This window comes from Culex quinquefasciatus, chromosome 3 (genome assembly GCF_015732765.1).
Source record: "Culex quinquefasciatus strain JHB chromosome 3, VPISU_Cqui_1.0_pri_paternal, whole genome shotgun sequence".
Classification (NCBI taxonomy): Eukaryota; Metazoa; Arthropoda; class Insecta; order Diptera; family Culicidae; genus Culex; species Culex quinquefasciatus.
Window position 1 is genome coordinate 109,701,290 of NC_051863.1, and position 15,363 is coordinate 109,716,652.

At 38.7% G+C, this 15,363-nt stretch overlaps 2 protein-coding genes and 1 long non-coding RNA gene across 3 annotated transcripts; 1 reads left to right on the forward strand and 2 right to left on the reverse strand.

Annotated features, from left to right (window-relative positions):
• Positions 1-1,847: 1,847 nt before the first annotated feature.
• LOC119770647 lies at positions 1,848-3,458 on the reverse strand. Its single transcript, XM_038265922.1, has 3 exons — positions 2,904-3,458; positions 2,431-2,685; positions 1,848-2,372 (listed from the first exon to the last, which is right to left on the reverse strand). The coding sequence occupies exons 1-3, from the start codon at positions 3,432-3,434 to the stop codon at positions 2,259-2,261; spliced, it is 900 nt and encodes a 299-aa protein (XP_038121850.1). The 5' UTR covers positions 3,435-3,458; the 3' UTR covers positions 1,848-2,258.
• Positions 3,459-6,276: 2,818 nt separating this feature from the next.
• Positions 6,277-6,894, reverse strand: LOC119769743 (U6 snRNA-associated Sm-like protein LSm2). The gene is made up of 3 exons (XM_038263268.1): positions 6,744-6,894; positions 6,620-6,687; positions 6,277-6,547 (listed from the first exon to the last, which is right to left on the reverse strand). Exons 1-3 carry the CDS (start codon positions 6,744-6,746, stop codon positions 6,331-6,333), a joined length of 288 nt encoding a protein of 95 aa, XP_038119196.1. The 5' UTR covers positions 6,747-6,894; the 3' UTR covers positions 6,277-6,330.
• Positions 6,895-7,201: 307 nt separating this feature from the next.
• LOC119770294 lies at positions 7,202-9,655 on the forward strand. The gene is made up of 3 exons (XR_005278756.1): positions 7,202-7,299; positions 7,379-7,552; positions 9,447-9,655. It is a non-coding gene; the product is annotated as an uncharacterized LOC119770294 (long non-coding RNA).
• Positions 9,656-15,363: the final 5,708 nt, after the last annotated feature.

Consider the following 15,363-nt stretch of genomic DNA (forward strand, 5'->3'; position numbering starts at 1 on the left):
GCCAAAAATATCTGTACATGTGGCAACGCTGCCCGAAGGCCAGTCCCGACGGTCCCGACACAATCGGTCCACAAGCGAACAAACACACGCGTAACTCTCTCAATTTCCCTCAACCACGCCGCGCGAGTTCATCCCGAAGTTCATCTGCTACACTCTCACGACACATCCGCGTCTACGTTCGTTTTCGCTCTCTCTCTTTCATCTACCACACCCTTACCAAAAATCATGATTTTTTGAGTTCCAAATCCCACTTTTCATACGATTTTATGAGTTCAGGTACTACAACCATAAAAATGGTTATATGGGTTGAACTGAAAAAATCGTATGAAAAGTGGGATTTGGAACTCAAAAAGTCATGATTTTTGGTAAGGGTGCAACGTGCGCGTTGCGCACACTTCAATCTACCCAGACGACGCGCTCACACTTATACAGTTGCACCCGCGGAGCAGGCTCATTTCATTGCACACGAGGTTGCTCTCGCTTCGTGTGCATCTCCGTTGTCTAACGGAGAATCAAGAAACATTCGAATTGCGGCACTAACATTTTGAATGGTCATAGGCAATATCTCTGCAACATTTTGTGCTCATTTACGCATTCTTTAAATTCTACCATCATTGCCCGCCCTATCTGCGACAACACGGTAAAAATTTTTTTGGTGATTTTTGCCTTCCTCACCTCACTGAGGCAAGACTATAAAATCACTCGAAAATTGAACTTCTTAAATATACCTTCTAGATATACCTTCACGTATACCTATCGACTCAGAATCAAACAAATGTCTGTGGGGATGTGTGTAGGCATGATTTTTTTTCCACACGGTTTTCTCAGAACTGGCTGAACCGATTTTGGCCGGATCCGCCTTATTCTGTTCGTTTTGGGGTCCCCTAAGACCCTATTAAATTTTATTCTGTTTAGTGAAGTACTTTTAAAGTTATGCCAAGAAAAAGTTTTTGTACCTACAAAAAAAGGGAATTTTTTGCATAACCTCAAAAAGCCGGGTCTTTTTGTTTACGTGCAAGAGGCGCGCCAGATGCGAAACGCCCGAGGGAGAGCGAAAGAAAAAACGTGCGTGTCGTTTCGAGTCAACGAGAATGATGTTTATTAAACTATGAGGGCTTTTGTTAATTTGATTTGGTTAACCGCGGTTGAATTTCTTGAAATAATTCGAACTGTCAAAAATCCACCAAAGCATCTACCACATTGATCGCACAAAAATCTGTGGTAGAAAAGTATCCACCGGTAGATGCTTTGGTGGATTTTTGACAGTTCGAATTATTTCAAGAAAATCCACCGCGGTTAACCAAATCAAATTAACAAAAGCCCTATGGTTTTGAAAGGTGGTAGGGCTGTCATTTCTCTCTGTGTGTAAGTGATGTTGAACTGCAGGGCTGTGCCCATTTGAACACTTTCATCGTTTTGAGGCACCTCTGATAAATCAAAAAAAGTAATCAAAAATGGATTTTTTCTTTTCAAGTCTTATAAAACACTTCACTACAACTATATTATTCGTGCCTTTTTTATTTTTCAAATGTACGCAAGCGAATCATAGTTCAGCGAGATTCAGGCAACAGCGACTACAGATATTGAAGGTCCATGCGTCGACGTGGCGGCACGTGTACGGTATACTGGATTGAAAAATCGACCTCCTTCCGTAGACCTTGAAGAGCGTCCTCAACCTCTTCTTGAGGAATTACACAGGCCTTGATATGTAGTTTGGTCAGCCTTTCGAAACTAGTCGGAATCGGACGCAGACACTCAATGGATAATCTATGTCCAGGTCCGCTGTAGCCGTCCAGTTTTAACGAGCGTAGCCGCTTCCACCGCTGTCCCATCTTAACCATGTCTTTTTTTACGAGGTCATGCACAATGTCCAACGTTTCCACAGCGGGACAGAGCTCGAAAAGTGCGCGCAGAATATCCTTTGATTGGTCGTGATACTTCAAATGACGAATTCCTGAATGTCCGCTGGCGGCGTCTGGCATGTCGGTCTGGCACACCATTTTGACACGAAGCCAGTTCAATTCGAACGAGATCAACGATTGCGACTGCTGAATAAACGCAAACAAAGCCGACAAACGCTCGACCTTGCAACCAGAGAGGCTCACACTTTTGATCCGGGTGGCGATTTGGGGGAGGCTGATGAGGCCATCGCTTGGCAGGTAAGCACCGGATAGTTCCAAACTCTGCAAACTGGAACTCAAGCAGCAGGCTAGGCCGGAAACACAGTCAGAGGAGCCAACGTGCCGAACTCTGATAAATTAAGCACGAGCGAAGTTGTTCTGCCGGTTCGACCTCGGATCTTGCTTCAGATTCACATTTGCCAATTTGCTTCTTTTCACATTCGGCAAAATTTGGAAAATCTCTTCAAACACCTGTAAAAAAATGCACATTAATAATCAAAGTAAAAACAAATAGTTCGATTCAACTAACCGTCACATTGGACAACTGTCCAAGGAAGTGAAGTCGCTCCAGGGTCGGCTGCCTCCGAATCAAGCGCAGCAGATCTTCTTCGCTGCAGTCGATGGTCAGTCTTTTAAGGTGCAAATCATTCATCGTGACTAGCTCGTTTATTAGTCCAAACAGCGGAGTAGTTATTTTGATTCCTTGCAATGTTTTTGCAACCGCTAGCACATATGAATGAATGTAATTGAAGAGTTCGTTATAGCCCTCATTGTAATCTTCGCCGAGCTTCCGTGGCCGTGAGGTTACGCGTTTCGCCTTGTAAGCGGAAGGTGATGGGTTCGATTCCTGTCTGGCTCGGCAAAGTCAGATCCCTTCAAAGAGTAATTCTACTCACTGGGAATACTGACCGGTAGGGGATGGGTTTCGATTAGCGGCGTGCTGGGTTTCCAATCCAGAGGTCGTGAGTTCGATTCTCGTACCGGGATGATGAAGTTTTCGCCAAATTTAAGAACCTTGATCCGTGGACAAATGTGCTTAAGTGTGGAAAAAATCGACCCTCCGTTCTTCTTGTTTCTGATTTCTTTTATGGTTAGTTCCTCCAGTTTGTTCAGCTCGTAATTTGGCTTGACGACCTTTCCATATTCGAAACAATCCGTAAGCGTAAGTCGTTTTAGGTTCGGAAAAGCTCTGAGCAGTTCATAGAGAAATCCGAAATTTATCAACCTACAGGTAAGCGTGGTCAAGGATTGTCCAAGGGCTGCAAACCAAGCGACCCTTGGCCTGTCCTTGCAGTTGATTTCGGCTCGGGTGTATCCTTCCCCTAACGCCAGAAGGTGCCGTAACTCCTCCAGATTATCGACAAACTGTGCTGTTCCCAGTTTGAGCAAGAATCGATCCATCAGTTCCGACTGGGTGGTGACCAGTTCGTTCCAGTCGCGGCACACCAACCGCACCCGTGCCAGCCAACGCGAATCCAGGTGCTGGAAGATCATCGTCCAAACCTCCGGTGGCAACCGAGGTGACAGATCCATCCTGCTTCTCTTGGCCGCCGACGGTTCTCCTTCCTCTCCCTCTGCTACTGTGTGCACCAAAACAATCCCACGTTATCGTCAAGCCAGGCGCGCATGTGGATCTCGGTCAGATGGACGCACCGTTGATGGAAAACCAGATCGCAACTCTGGCCACTGCACCGGATGAGCCGATCTCCGGCGTCAAACGAAGCGGTGCAAATCGAGCAGAACTCCATGGCTGGATCGGAAGAGTTAAACTGTTGGGAAGTTAAGTTAGCTGTACGTAAAACAACTCTGTTTTTATCTTACTATGCGAATTGTTTAAAGTTGAACGATTTAATCACGAAATTATCAAAGTTTTTTGTTCAAAACTGTAAAAACATTTGAATTTTTCAAAGTAAAGCCGTTTCTAGTTGACGTTGATCAGCCATGGACGTTGATCATGTTTCTCTTCCAATTAGAAATGTAGGGCCGATGCAGGTCTAAATCGTAAGACGATTAGATCTACATGGGGTCTAAGATTAGGTCTATTCCCGTACTGCAGAATTCTGCAATTCTGCACAAAAACGGCAGCAGAGCGTTCCCGTACTTTTCTGCAACAAAAGTAACTTTTCTCTCAGGCAGAACTTCTGCAGTGAGAGAGGTAGAAGTTGCAACAAAACCGTTCCCGTACTTTTCTGCAAGCTCTCTCTTCTCTTTCTTGTTGAAAAGTTACTGCAATTTGGTATGATGGATGTTGACTACACGCTTACATAAAATCTGCAAGTTGGGTGAAATTAAGCATTTTATTATTAGTTGTAATAATAAATGATTTTGGGGTAGTTTTTTTTTATGTCTGGTTTTATTGAGACCGATTTTTTTTATGTTAACGATTTCAGGCTTAGTTCATTTATGTAAATGATATAGCGATTTTTTCAGTGTTAATATTTTGACCTGATAAAAATAATTGGTAACTTAAGCCATAGTATTATAGCACGGCTAGTACCCCAACAAAAATTGTACTATAAAAACAAATTGATTTTTAAAAACTTTTAAAAGACACATTTCTTTTGAGTTTCATAATTTCACATAGAAATTTGTTTAGGAATAATTTTTGATCTTCAATTGTTTTAGAATATACCTCGGAATATACTAAATGTGTGTGTTAAATAACAGGTAAATTTAATTGGCAAATAATTATTTATACCTTTAACGGTGCTACCAATTTGTATTCTTATATGAACAAAAAAAAATATTTTGTTGAAATTAAAATTCTTAAATTCTTAAATTCTTAAATTCTTAAATTCTTAAATTCTTAAATTCTTAAATTCTTAAATTCTTAAATTCTTAAATTCTTAAATTCTTAAATTCTTAAATTCTTAAATTCTTAAATTCTTAAATTCTTAAATTCTTAAATTCTTCTTGCATTTTAAATTTCTCAAATATCTGATTTAATACTTTTTTAAAAGTTTCTTGATGTGGAAATATTAATGTTTAAATATTTTTAATTATAGATTTCTTAATTTCCAGATTGCTTAATTTACGTGTATAACAATTTTTGAGCCCTTGATATTTTTTTTTATTTTGAAATAATAAAAAAAAATAATACCCAGTTTGAGTAAATCCACTCAACTGTGTACAATGTTGCAGAAAAAGTACTGGAACGCGCTACCCAGGCAAAATTTTTGCCGCTTCTCTCCTTGCAGAACTTCTGCAAAAGAGAGAGATGAAGAGAGCGAGTTGAAAAGTACGGGAACGTGCTGCAAAAAAAAAGACTTATGCTGGCTGCAGAATTCTGCAGAAGCTGCAGAAATTCTGCAATTCTGCAAGTACGGGAATAGACCTATTGTCACTGGGTTCAACCCGGGCGGCCCGGTTGCCACATTGCTTCAAATCAGAGTCTGCATGTTTTCTGGAAAAGTCTGTATCAGGTATATATTTTTATCATAAACTTATTTTCATTATGTTTTTTTAAATGTGAGGAAGGCACCAACCACCTAATGGTGGATTAAGAAACGTTTTTATTTAACTTTTTTGTCACTAAAACTTGATTTGCAAGAAAACACTATTTTTATTTTTTTAAGGGCGTAATATTGAATGTTTGGCCCTTTTGAAATGTTAGTCTTGGTTTAAATTTTTTTTTTCAAAAAGATCGAAAAATTTCACGAATGTTTCATATTTTAACATTGAAAATCGGACCATTATTTGATGAGATATCGACATTAGAAAATGGTGTATTGTTTGGGTGGGACTTTGAAAACATCCATTTTCCTGTTTTTAAACCTTTGCATAGCAATATCTCAGCAACTAAGGGTCGTATCAACAAAGTTCAAAAATGCAAAATATAGAGAGCTTTTCAAAAATATTTTGTTCAAAAGGGGGCAAACATGTGTACTAATTTTAATAAAAAATTAAAAACTTCGACTATTTTCAAAAAAGTCACCTAAAAATGGATTTAACCTCGGTTAAATGTGTAATTATAATAAGCGCTCAATGTGAAAATGAAGCAACATGTTTTCATTTGAGCAACACACACTGTAAACAATTTTTTATTGAAAAAGGACTACGCCAATCTATTCTACTTTTACTTTAAAATGAGTCCTGATTCGATATTAAACGGCATGCTGTTCCAGAGATAAAGCAGCTTAAAAATTGGGGTTTTAACATTTTTTGCGAAAAAAAGCGAAACTTTGGTGCGGTGTCAAAAAAGCGAGTGGTTCAAATTGAACGAAAATCGAGATTATTGCTTGTTTGGATGGTATCAACAGCCCCACAAAATTTAAAATTAGTCTGAAAATGTTGATTTCGAGAGCTGTGTACGTTTGAGGTGGAATAACCCATAATGTGAATTCAATGTGATTTTGGACCAAGATGAGCTAAACAATTTTATTGAGTACACAGTTTATTGTAGGAAAATATCTAAGCCAACAAAGTACAATTATCGAACACTGGTGACGGCCTCCTTTCTAGCGGCATCCTGCAGCAGCTGCGTGTCCACTTCATCGCCAGGAAGCTGCACGTACCGAACGACCGACCCTCTGATGAAGCAATTCTTTACCGACAGCATGTGCGGGTACTTTTCCGGGTCGGTTACGCTGATGTCCGTCAGTTTGATGTTGAGGTACTGATCCACTGAATGCAACGTACCACAGATGCTGCAACGAATAGGTTTGAACGAGATTTAAAATTTTACTGAAACGGGGTAAAATTCACAAAATTCGTTTTACCTCAGGTCATTTTTCAGCTCCACGACCACGTCTTTCCCGACCAACGATTTGAAGAATGAATAGAAAAGCTGAAATTGCAAAATGTAACTAATGTAATCCGTTTAAATATAAGTAGTTTTCTTACCATTTCCCTGCTTTAGGCTTAGAAACCTCAAAACGTTTACAATTTACAAACTTTGAACGATTTCCTTTAAAAATCCTTCGTACTTTGCCGCGTCAGTTTGGTTAGGGCACGATTGATGTTTTTGTTTGATCTGTCAAAACAACAATCAGCAAACAACGCTACACGCTAGTTGGAAACACTCAAAATTTTTAAACCAGAATTGGGTACTCTCCACAGATTGAGTAAGGAAACGTTCTTTTAATACGTAACGCAGTTTGGGGGGCCTCGGCGTCCGTTCCCTGTTTGAAAAATGTCGCACGTCGTACGAGCTGTCGCGCGGTTTTGATTTTACCGTTTCGATATCGATTGGTCGAAAGGACGACAAACGTACGACAAACACTCGACATGCCCGACATTGTTTTTTCCATAGATTTCCCTTCAATTCGACGTCACGATTTTCGTTGACGCAAACAGTTTGACAGTTCTCTTCAGTTGGTCTTGTTTGGACTTGATTGCAACCGAATCGAACCAGTTATTGTTGATGTTGAGATTCGGAAGGATTTTGACCGGTTGATAGGTAAGTTGTGCTTCTTTTTCTGTCGGAAAGTTCCAGCCGGAGTGGGCGAGTGGCCAAATTATAGTTTCTTATGTTCCAGATATTCAGAATTCGGTCTTCGTGGCGGTGGAGGAGGAGGACGAGACGCATGAATCCGGCGGGCCAGGTCTTTGTGGCGGAAGACGGGACCGGAAGTAACCGAGCTTATGGAGGATATGGTTCATTCCAAAGGAGGAGGAGGATGAAACACCGAGTGTCAAAAGTTCTACCCAAGGTAAGAGAAAAAGGGGTATAGAAAAAATCATTTCGTGGCGGTGTTCCTGATCCACCGGAAGTTTTAATCAATAGAAATGTTGCTTCAAGTCATTGAAATGATGGAAGAGGCGCATTTCAAAGTTTCGGGAGTGAGCTTGGAAGACGGAAAGTATGAGGGCTAATATTGGGTGATATTATTACTGGACTTCAGAGTTGTATAATAAAAAACTCTAACATAAGTGCTCCGCCAGGAATATCTTGATGATGAGCTTCAAAATTTAAAAACTACCAACATCCTGAATAATATTGTACAGATTTTTTTATATTTTTTATATTTTTTTACTGAAAAAAATAAAATTAATTTAAATAAAAAAGGTTGAAAACAAAGCAGATGACAAAAAAATATTTTATTAAAAGGTTTGCAGAAATCTAAAATTCTAAAATTCTAAAATTCTAAAATTCTAAAATTCTAAATTTCTAAAATTCTAAAATTCTAAAATTCTAAAATTCTAAAATTCTAAAATTCTAAAATTCTAAAATTCTAAAATTCTAAAATTCTAAAATTCTAAAATTCTAAAATTCTAAAATTCTAAAATTCTAAAATTCTAAAATTCTAAAATTCTAAAATTCTAAAATTCTAAAATTCTAAAATTCTAAAATTCTAAAATTCTAAAATTCTAAAATTCTAAAATTCTAAAATTCTAAAATTCTAAAATTCTAAAATTCTAAAATTCTAAAATTCTAAAATTCTAAAATTCTAAAATGCTAAAATTCTAAAATTCTAAAATTCTAAAATTCTAAAATTCTAAAATTCTAAAATTCTAAAATTCTAAAATTCTAAAATTCTAAAATTCTAAAATTCTAAAATTCTAAAATTCTAAAATTCTAAAATTCTAAAATTCTAAAATGCTAAAATTCTAAAATTCCAAAATTTAAAAATTCCAAAATTCCAAAACTCCAAAATTCCAAAATACTAAAATTCCAAAATTCTCAAGTTCTAAAATTCTAATTTTTTTATTTCAGAATCTTTAAGAATTTTAGGATTTAAACAAAAAAAACGAATTTTAGAATTTTAGGATTTTAAAATTTTAGAATTAAAGATTTTTAGAATTTAAGAATTCTATTTCATAATTTTAAAGTTCTTAAACTCTTAATTCTGAAAATTTTAATTTTTATGATTTTGAAATACTTAGGTTCTACAATTTTTAATCTCTTAAATTTTTATATTGTATTACACTCAGCCCCCGGTGGTTGGTCACTTTTTCTTTTGTAAAATGGGTGTCAAACTAAAAAGTGACCCCTTTTGTTTGACAACAGTTGGTGTCAAACCATCGGGTTTTGAGTGTATTCTTATAATTATTGATATTTGTTAATTTCAAAAATATCAAAGATTAAATTTCATTTTTAAATTATTCAGATATTTTAATTTTTTACGATTAATTTAAACATTCGAACATTTTAAAATTGTTTAAAGTCATTTAAGTTCTTAGCTTCCTCAAAGCATGGACTTTGGGGTCTAAAGAAACACAGGCACTTTAAATTTAAAAAAAAATCAAATATATTTAAACAGGTCCAGATGGATTTTCTCCATAAAACTTTGGAGAAAAACCATGCTTTGATGTTGATTTTTAATTTGAAATTTAAAATGTTAGAATGTTTGTTGTCTTAAACTTTCTTTTATCTTTATTTTCTTAAAAATTTATAAGTTTTAATTAACTACTATTTTAACTAATTTTTTTTTTCAAAATTTAACATTGAAAGTAAAATTTTTGAATATTCCTTAATTAATTATTTATGAATTTTCACAGATTTTTTGAGTATGATATCTGTCCTGAGATTCCCTTTGTTTCAACAACAAAACTCTAGATATGATTTGGATATGAATTCAGCCGAATGACGTTATCTTTTTTCAGGTAACCAAAAATATTCCAATCTGATCCTGCTAACAACCCAGCGTCTCCGTGTTGTCCCACGCAGTTTGTTGAACGGAAGCTGTAACGACCGCAAAAACACCTGCTCCGGAAGTGCGTAAACCGACGTTGTCCCGTACTCCGGTGGCCATCAATCCATGGGACATAAACTGTGGCGCCGCACCCCGCCGTATCTGCGACTAGTCGAGGAGCAATAGTCCATCTTGATCAAGATGCTGCCTCGCACGCTGGCGTCGGCTCGAAAAGATGGCTGGCAAATTCCGGACCTGGAAGGCAACGCCAAAAACTTCCGGCCAAGATGAAAGACCAACCGGAAGACAACGCCAAAAACTACGTGGAGGTCGCGACACACAAGAAAAATTAATGAAAGTATTTAAAATCGAGTGAAAAAGTACAATTTACAGTAAAAATACATCTAAAAATAAATAAAAACAAAACAAATATCAATTTTTTACTGCAACATAACCTAAAAACCCGAAATGACATCACACGACAAAGGCACGACATCCTAAATAACAAAACCGTGCGACGTCGGTCGAATGTCGTACGACAATGTCGTACAATTTCGATCATCGATCGCACGACAAATACGACATTTTGGTGCAAAAACGTATGACATTCGCGCGAAAGTCGCACGACATTGTCGTGCGACGTCGTACGGTTGCACGGACGACAAACGACGGACTTCTGACGGACTTTTCAGTCAGGGTTACGAAATGTTACGAAAATTGGGTAAGGGGGAGGTGTAATGAAAATTATGTTACGTAACGCAAAATGTTCATAAAGCTCTAATAAAAATTAAAAAAAAAGACCTTGAGTTATGCGTTAAAAAGGTGGGGGGGTGGGGTAGGAGGGATCGCTCATCTGTTCCCGCATAGTCAACAACCATACAGTCACCATTTGTCGAATGATTTTTCCGAGGGGCAGGACACACCTAATTAATTATTGTATCACTAATCAACTAGCGTAATTTTCAGTTAATTAGCTAATCAATTAGCGCTGACCTGACACGTCATTCCCACCCCGATTTAAACTATCTTGTCATATCGAGAAGAGTCATTTTGACAGCAGCAAACGTGCTTTGTTTCCAATGTTTTTGGAATGATTCTCAAACCCCGATTCGGAATATTCCGAGAAAATTGCACCTTCCAGGACGACCATTATCGTTATTCCTGTGGTCTAAGCAAAAGAGGTGGACTGCAGCACCAATCCTGGTCATTATTTTCGGAAATTCGGTTTGGCTCTTGAGTGAGAACTATGGTTTTGAAGCACAAATATAAGTTCAATCTTTGGTGTCCCCAGCGGAAATTCCCGGAGATCGAGCTTTTAGTAGATGGCCCTGGAGTTTCTCCGCGTCAGGAACCAGCGGATGATGCTTCCGCCGCCACGTTTTGTTCGTTTCGACACGGATTTCTTAAAATTCTGCCAACTCAGCCAAATTCCTTTTTTTTTTCGGCGACACGGTTTTTGGTTCTGCTACCGCTTGCTGCTATTGCGACAGTAACGACCTAAAAATGTGGCCCAGATAGGTTGGGCTGGCCGTAACCAGAAAATGTTTTTCGCAGACAGATAAACGGAAACGAGGAAGCAAGCACGGTTCTAATAATTCAGACCATTCGAATCGAGCTTCTTCCGGGATCAAATTTCAAGGCGCTTCGTAGTTGCGGACCTTTATAGACGAGTTAGAAGTGGAAAAGATTAGTTTGCGATATCCAGAATGATGTAGCCTGGGTGATACGATCACTTTATCCCTTGTGATTCCGGCAGTGCAAATTACCAAAAGATTGACTTGGCCAGTTCTTGAGCGGTAATTTCATTACAAAGAAATTCCCCCACCCCCATATGTAAAAACCAAAATTTATTTCACATGTAATCTCCAGATTAGAATAATCCCCCTTTTAGCACTCGTGTTACAAATGATGGCCAACGCCAACAATTTTTCGCAGTCCAGGATCGCACTCCTGACCGAATCCTTCCGAGTGCGGTCCAACCTGTCAATCACGTCCTGGTACATGCTCGTGTTGTTCTCCTAGTTCCGACTGTAGATGTTAACGCTGCCGTTCTCCAGCAGGTGGATAAGCGTCCGATCTCCGTCGTACTTCCACTCGCACTTAAATCAATCCCGTCGAATCGCTCCAACACTTTCTGAACGCCCTTGGGCGGATGCGCCAATACGGGCCTCAACGGTGTTCCCGGCATCATCGAACACTTGTCCACCAGCAGCAATGGTACAATCTGGTTGTAATTCGGACACTTTCAGTGCACCGTCTTCAGCACATCCTCCACCTTCGCCTTCGGAAGCTTTTCTACACTTGCGAACCGTGTCAACCCGCCATAAACATCGACTGAATCTTGTCCATCATCCGTGCCAGTCATCTTGTTAATCTTCCTCAACTTTCCAAACACGTCCTTGACCGAAAGCGGCGCCGGCCGGAACATCATCCGATGGCTACTCTTGCTCTGATCCGCCGTCGTCTGTGCGTCCATCAAGATTTGCGCCAAACTTCGGCCCGTGCTCTGCTTAATCGCATCATCAACGAGTGCTCCGCAATGTCCAGCTTGACGCCCTCGTAGGCCGGCGCCAAGCAAGCCGGTTCAAGCTTAAGTACACACTCGCCAGCAGATCGTCCGGACTCAGAATCACCGACCAGAAGTAGTTGGCCAGAATCTTGATCATCCGCAGCCGCTCGCTAGTCTTCTTGATGCTCTGGAACGTCCGCGCCAAGCACGTCACCGTTTCGCTCTTCCGCCAAAACGCATTCTCCAGCGGGTGGTAACCCTTTGTCCCGTATTGTACTCCGTCCTGTTGTTCTTGGAAGCGGCCGGACTCGCCGCAAACGCATTTTCTTTGCGCTCGTGACGAAACTCATCATATTGTTCTTGGTGTAAACCTCCTTTTCGGCGATTCCGACGGTTCGCACTTCTTCTTCTTTTCAGCCAACTTGGACGATCCATGGACTCTGCAGAGTCCTTGATAGACTTTGACGATGCGCTTTTTTGTGTATTTTTCTCCTCCTCTTGGCATGCTGTCGCTCGGGGATTTCTGTGAAAAATAGTTGTTTTAGCCAGCTCCATAACAGTGAAACGGTTATCATCTACCAACCTGGCTTTCCCGGTGTTTCCTCCTCACTGAACGACACAATTCCACTTCGTCGACTTGCGTCCCGGCTGCAGGTTCGTCGGTGGAGGAAGCCTCCAGTTTGGGTTTCTTGCCGGCGCTGCAGACCGCGGACGTATCGAAATAACAAAAACAAACGCTCATCCACAATCAACAGCTGCTTGTTCTGCTGCTGTCGGATGATACCGTGCTGAGATGCTAACTTCTTTCTCACCCGGTGAACGGAAATGTCCCTTGTCGTTTGCAGCCGCGTCCCGACGGAACTTTTGTGACTTCTGCTGAAAAAAATTGTTTTTGTTTTGTGTTTTTGACATTTCTTGATCAGACCAAGATAATGATAGAAGGTGGGAACCGTTAGTTGATTAGCATCACACTAATTGTTTAACTGGTAATTTCTAATCAATTAGCCGATTATTATAATTGATTAGAGCATGTGTCCTGCCCCTCGGATTTTTCCTAAATGATCTTGATAATACACCAAATAGGGTGCAACCGTACATTTTCCATTCCCCAAACAATCTTACAATTTATTAAATAGGTCGTTAGGTTATGTTACAATACATTTTTACAAGGGATTTTTTTCGTGGATCATAGTCATACCGTACCCCAAACTGTTCAATTTTTATTTTATGTGAACCGTACCACAAATTAATAAAATATGATTTTAAATGGTAAACTGCTTTACCGACACTTACCGACACCATTTGAAAAGGGAGGAGCCAAAAAATAAACTCTACAAATGTTCTGGGAACTATGGATTTAACGGGAATGGTAAGTATATGATTATTAATGGTTAGCGTTTTTTTTGTAATGTCCGGGATTTGTTACCGCTTGATGATGATGTCTCCTGTTGATTCTTCCGTTGTGCTGCCGCCTTATCTAATTGAGCTATCTCAGTTACATTACGTTTGGCGGTTTAAAATGCATTTTATTATGAAATGTGGCCTCAAAATTTATCATAAATATATCGTAACATGTATGGTAGAACCATACAAATAAATTATAGACCAATCACATGGCGAACAGTTATCGTTCTGATAATGGTCAATCAATTGTTTAAATTATTTGGACTTATAAAAATTATCACGAAAATAAATTAGCTTTACATACAAACTATATGGCAAACAGGTATATCGTTCCATGAATTGTTGAACAATGGTTTGAATTGTTGAGACTTAGGAAAATTTCCGCTGAATTCAGGTATATCGTTCCATGAATTGTTGAACAATGGTTTGAATTGTTGAGACTTAGGAAAATTTTCACTGAATTCAGGTATATCGTTCCATGAATTGTTGAACAATGGTTTGAATTGTTGAGACTTAGGAAAATTTTCGCTGAATTCAGGTATATCGTTCCATGAATTGTTGAACAATGGTTTGAATTGTTGGGACTTAGGAAAATTATCGCCATAATTCAGGTATATCGTTCCATGAATTGTTAAAGTATTATTTGAATCATTCGGACTTAAGATTTTTTTTTGCTGTAGTTCATTTGGCTCAATCATACAATACCTGTTTCAAATAATCCTAAGCGTTAGGCGAACAGTTATATCGTTCCATGAATTGTTGTACAATTGTTTGGATTATTGGGACTTAAGAGTTTTTCGCTGAGCTTCAAGTTGAAAATACTACGTCGGCTATGGTACCCTTATGTTTTAACAATAGCTGTTCCGAAAAATCCTTACCATATGGCGAAAAGTTATATTTCTCCATGAATTGTTGAACAATTGTTTGAATCATCGGGACTTAAGAAAATTTTCGCTAAAATTCATTTTTGGCTCAATCATACAAAAACTGTTTGAAATAATACCAAACATATGAGGAATAATTATATCGTACCATTAATTGTTGTGCAATTGTTTCAATTATTAGGACTTAGGAAATTTAGGAAATTTTCCGCTTAAGTTTCTTTGACTAAATCATACCGAGTATCATAACTTTTATCATACCGGCTACAGTACTATTATGTTCTAACAATAGCTGTTTCGAACCATCCTAATCGTATGACGAATAGATACCGTTCATTAAATTGTAGGAAAAAAAATCAACCATTCGAATATGTCAAGATAAGTGTAACAATTCGGGAAATAGTACCATTTTAATTTTGTTATATGGTTGTGACATTATATCAACAATATCACAAATGGTAACCATACCAGAAATAATTTTCTTATGATTTCGACAGTTTCACCTTTGGTATTTGATTATGCGGGTTACGATTTGTTACGAAGGGGGAGGAGGGGGGGGGGTCAAAAATTTTGCGTTACGTAATAAAAGAACGCTCCTCAAAACGAGAAAACGGAGACGGCACAACGCTCAAATGACGTAGCACTTTAGAGGAAGGTCAGGCATTAAGCATCAAGCTGGTAAGCATCTGGCCGTATTCGGTCGGGTATATGCCAGCCCGTAGAGAACGCACCCACAGCTACTATGACAATCAATAGGGGAAAATTTTATATTTATTTTAATCACACTAAGCGCACTAAGCCGATCGACCATTCTCATCGCTTTTGCCGTTTTCCGCTATCAACATTTTCAGATGTTTCAAAAATGAAGAGTTGCTTGCTCACTTTTATTTGAACTATTTATTACTTTGGAACAGTCAAAACTCTTAATTAAAGCTGTAATTCATGATCAAAGTGCTGATATGCCGATAAAAGAAATAAGCTGAGAAAGGGTATAGTTCCCCTATTTAAGAAAATTGACAGCGAAAAATGTCAGATAAAAACGTAACGATCAAGTCTCCACCAAGGGAATGATGGAAAGAGAGGAATCTTAAATC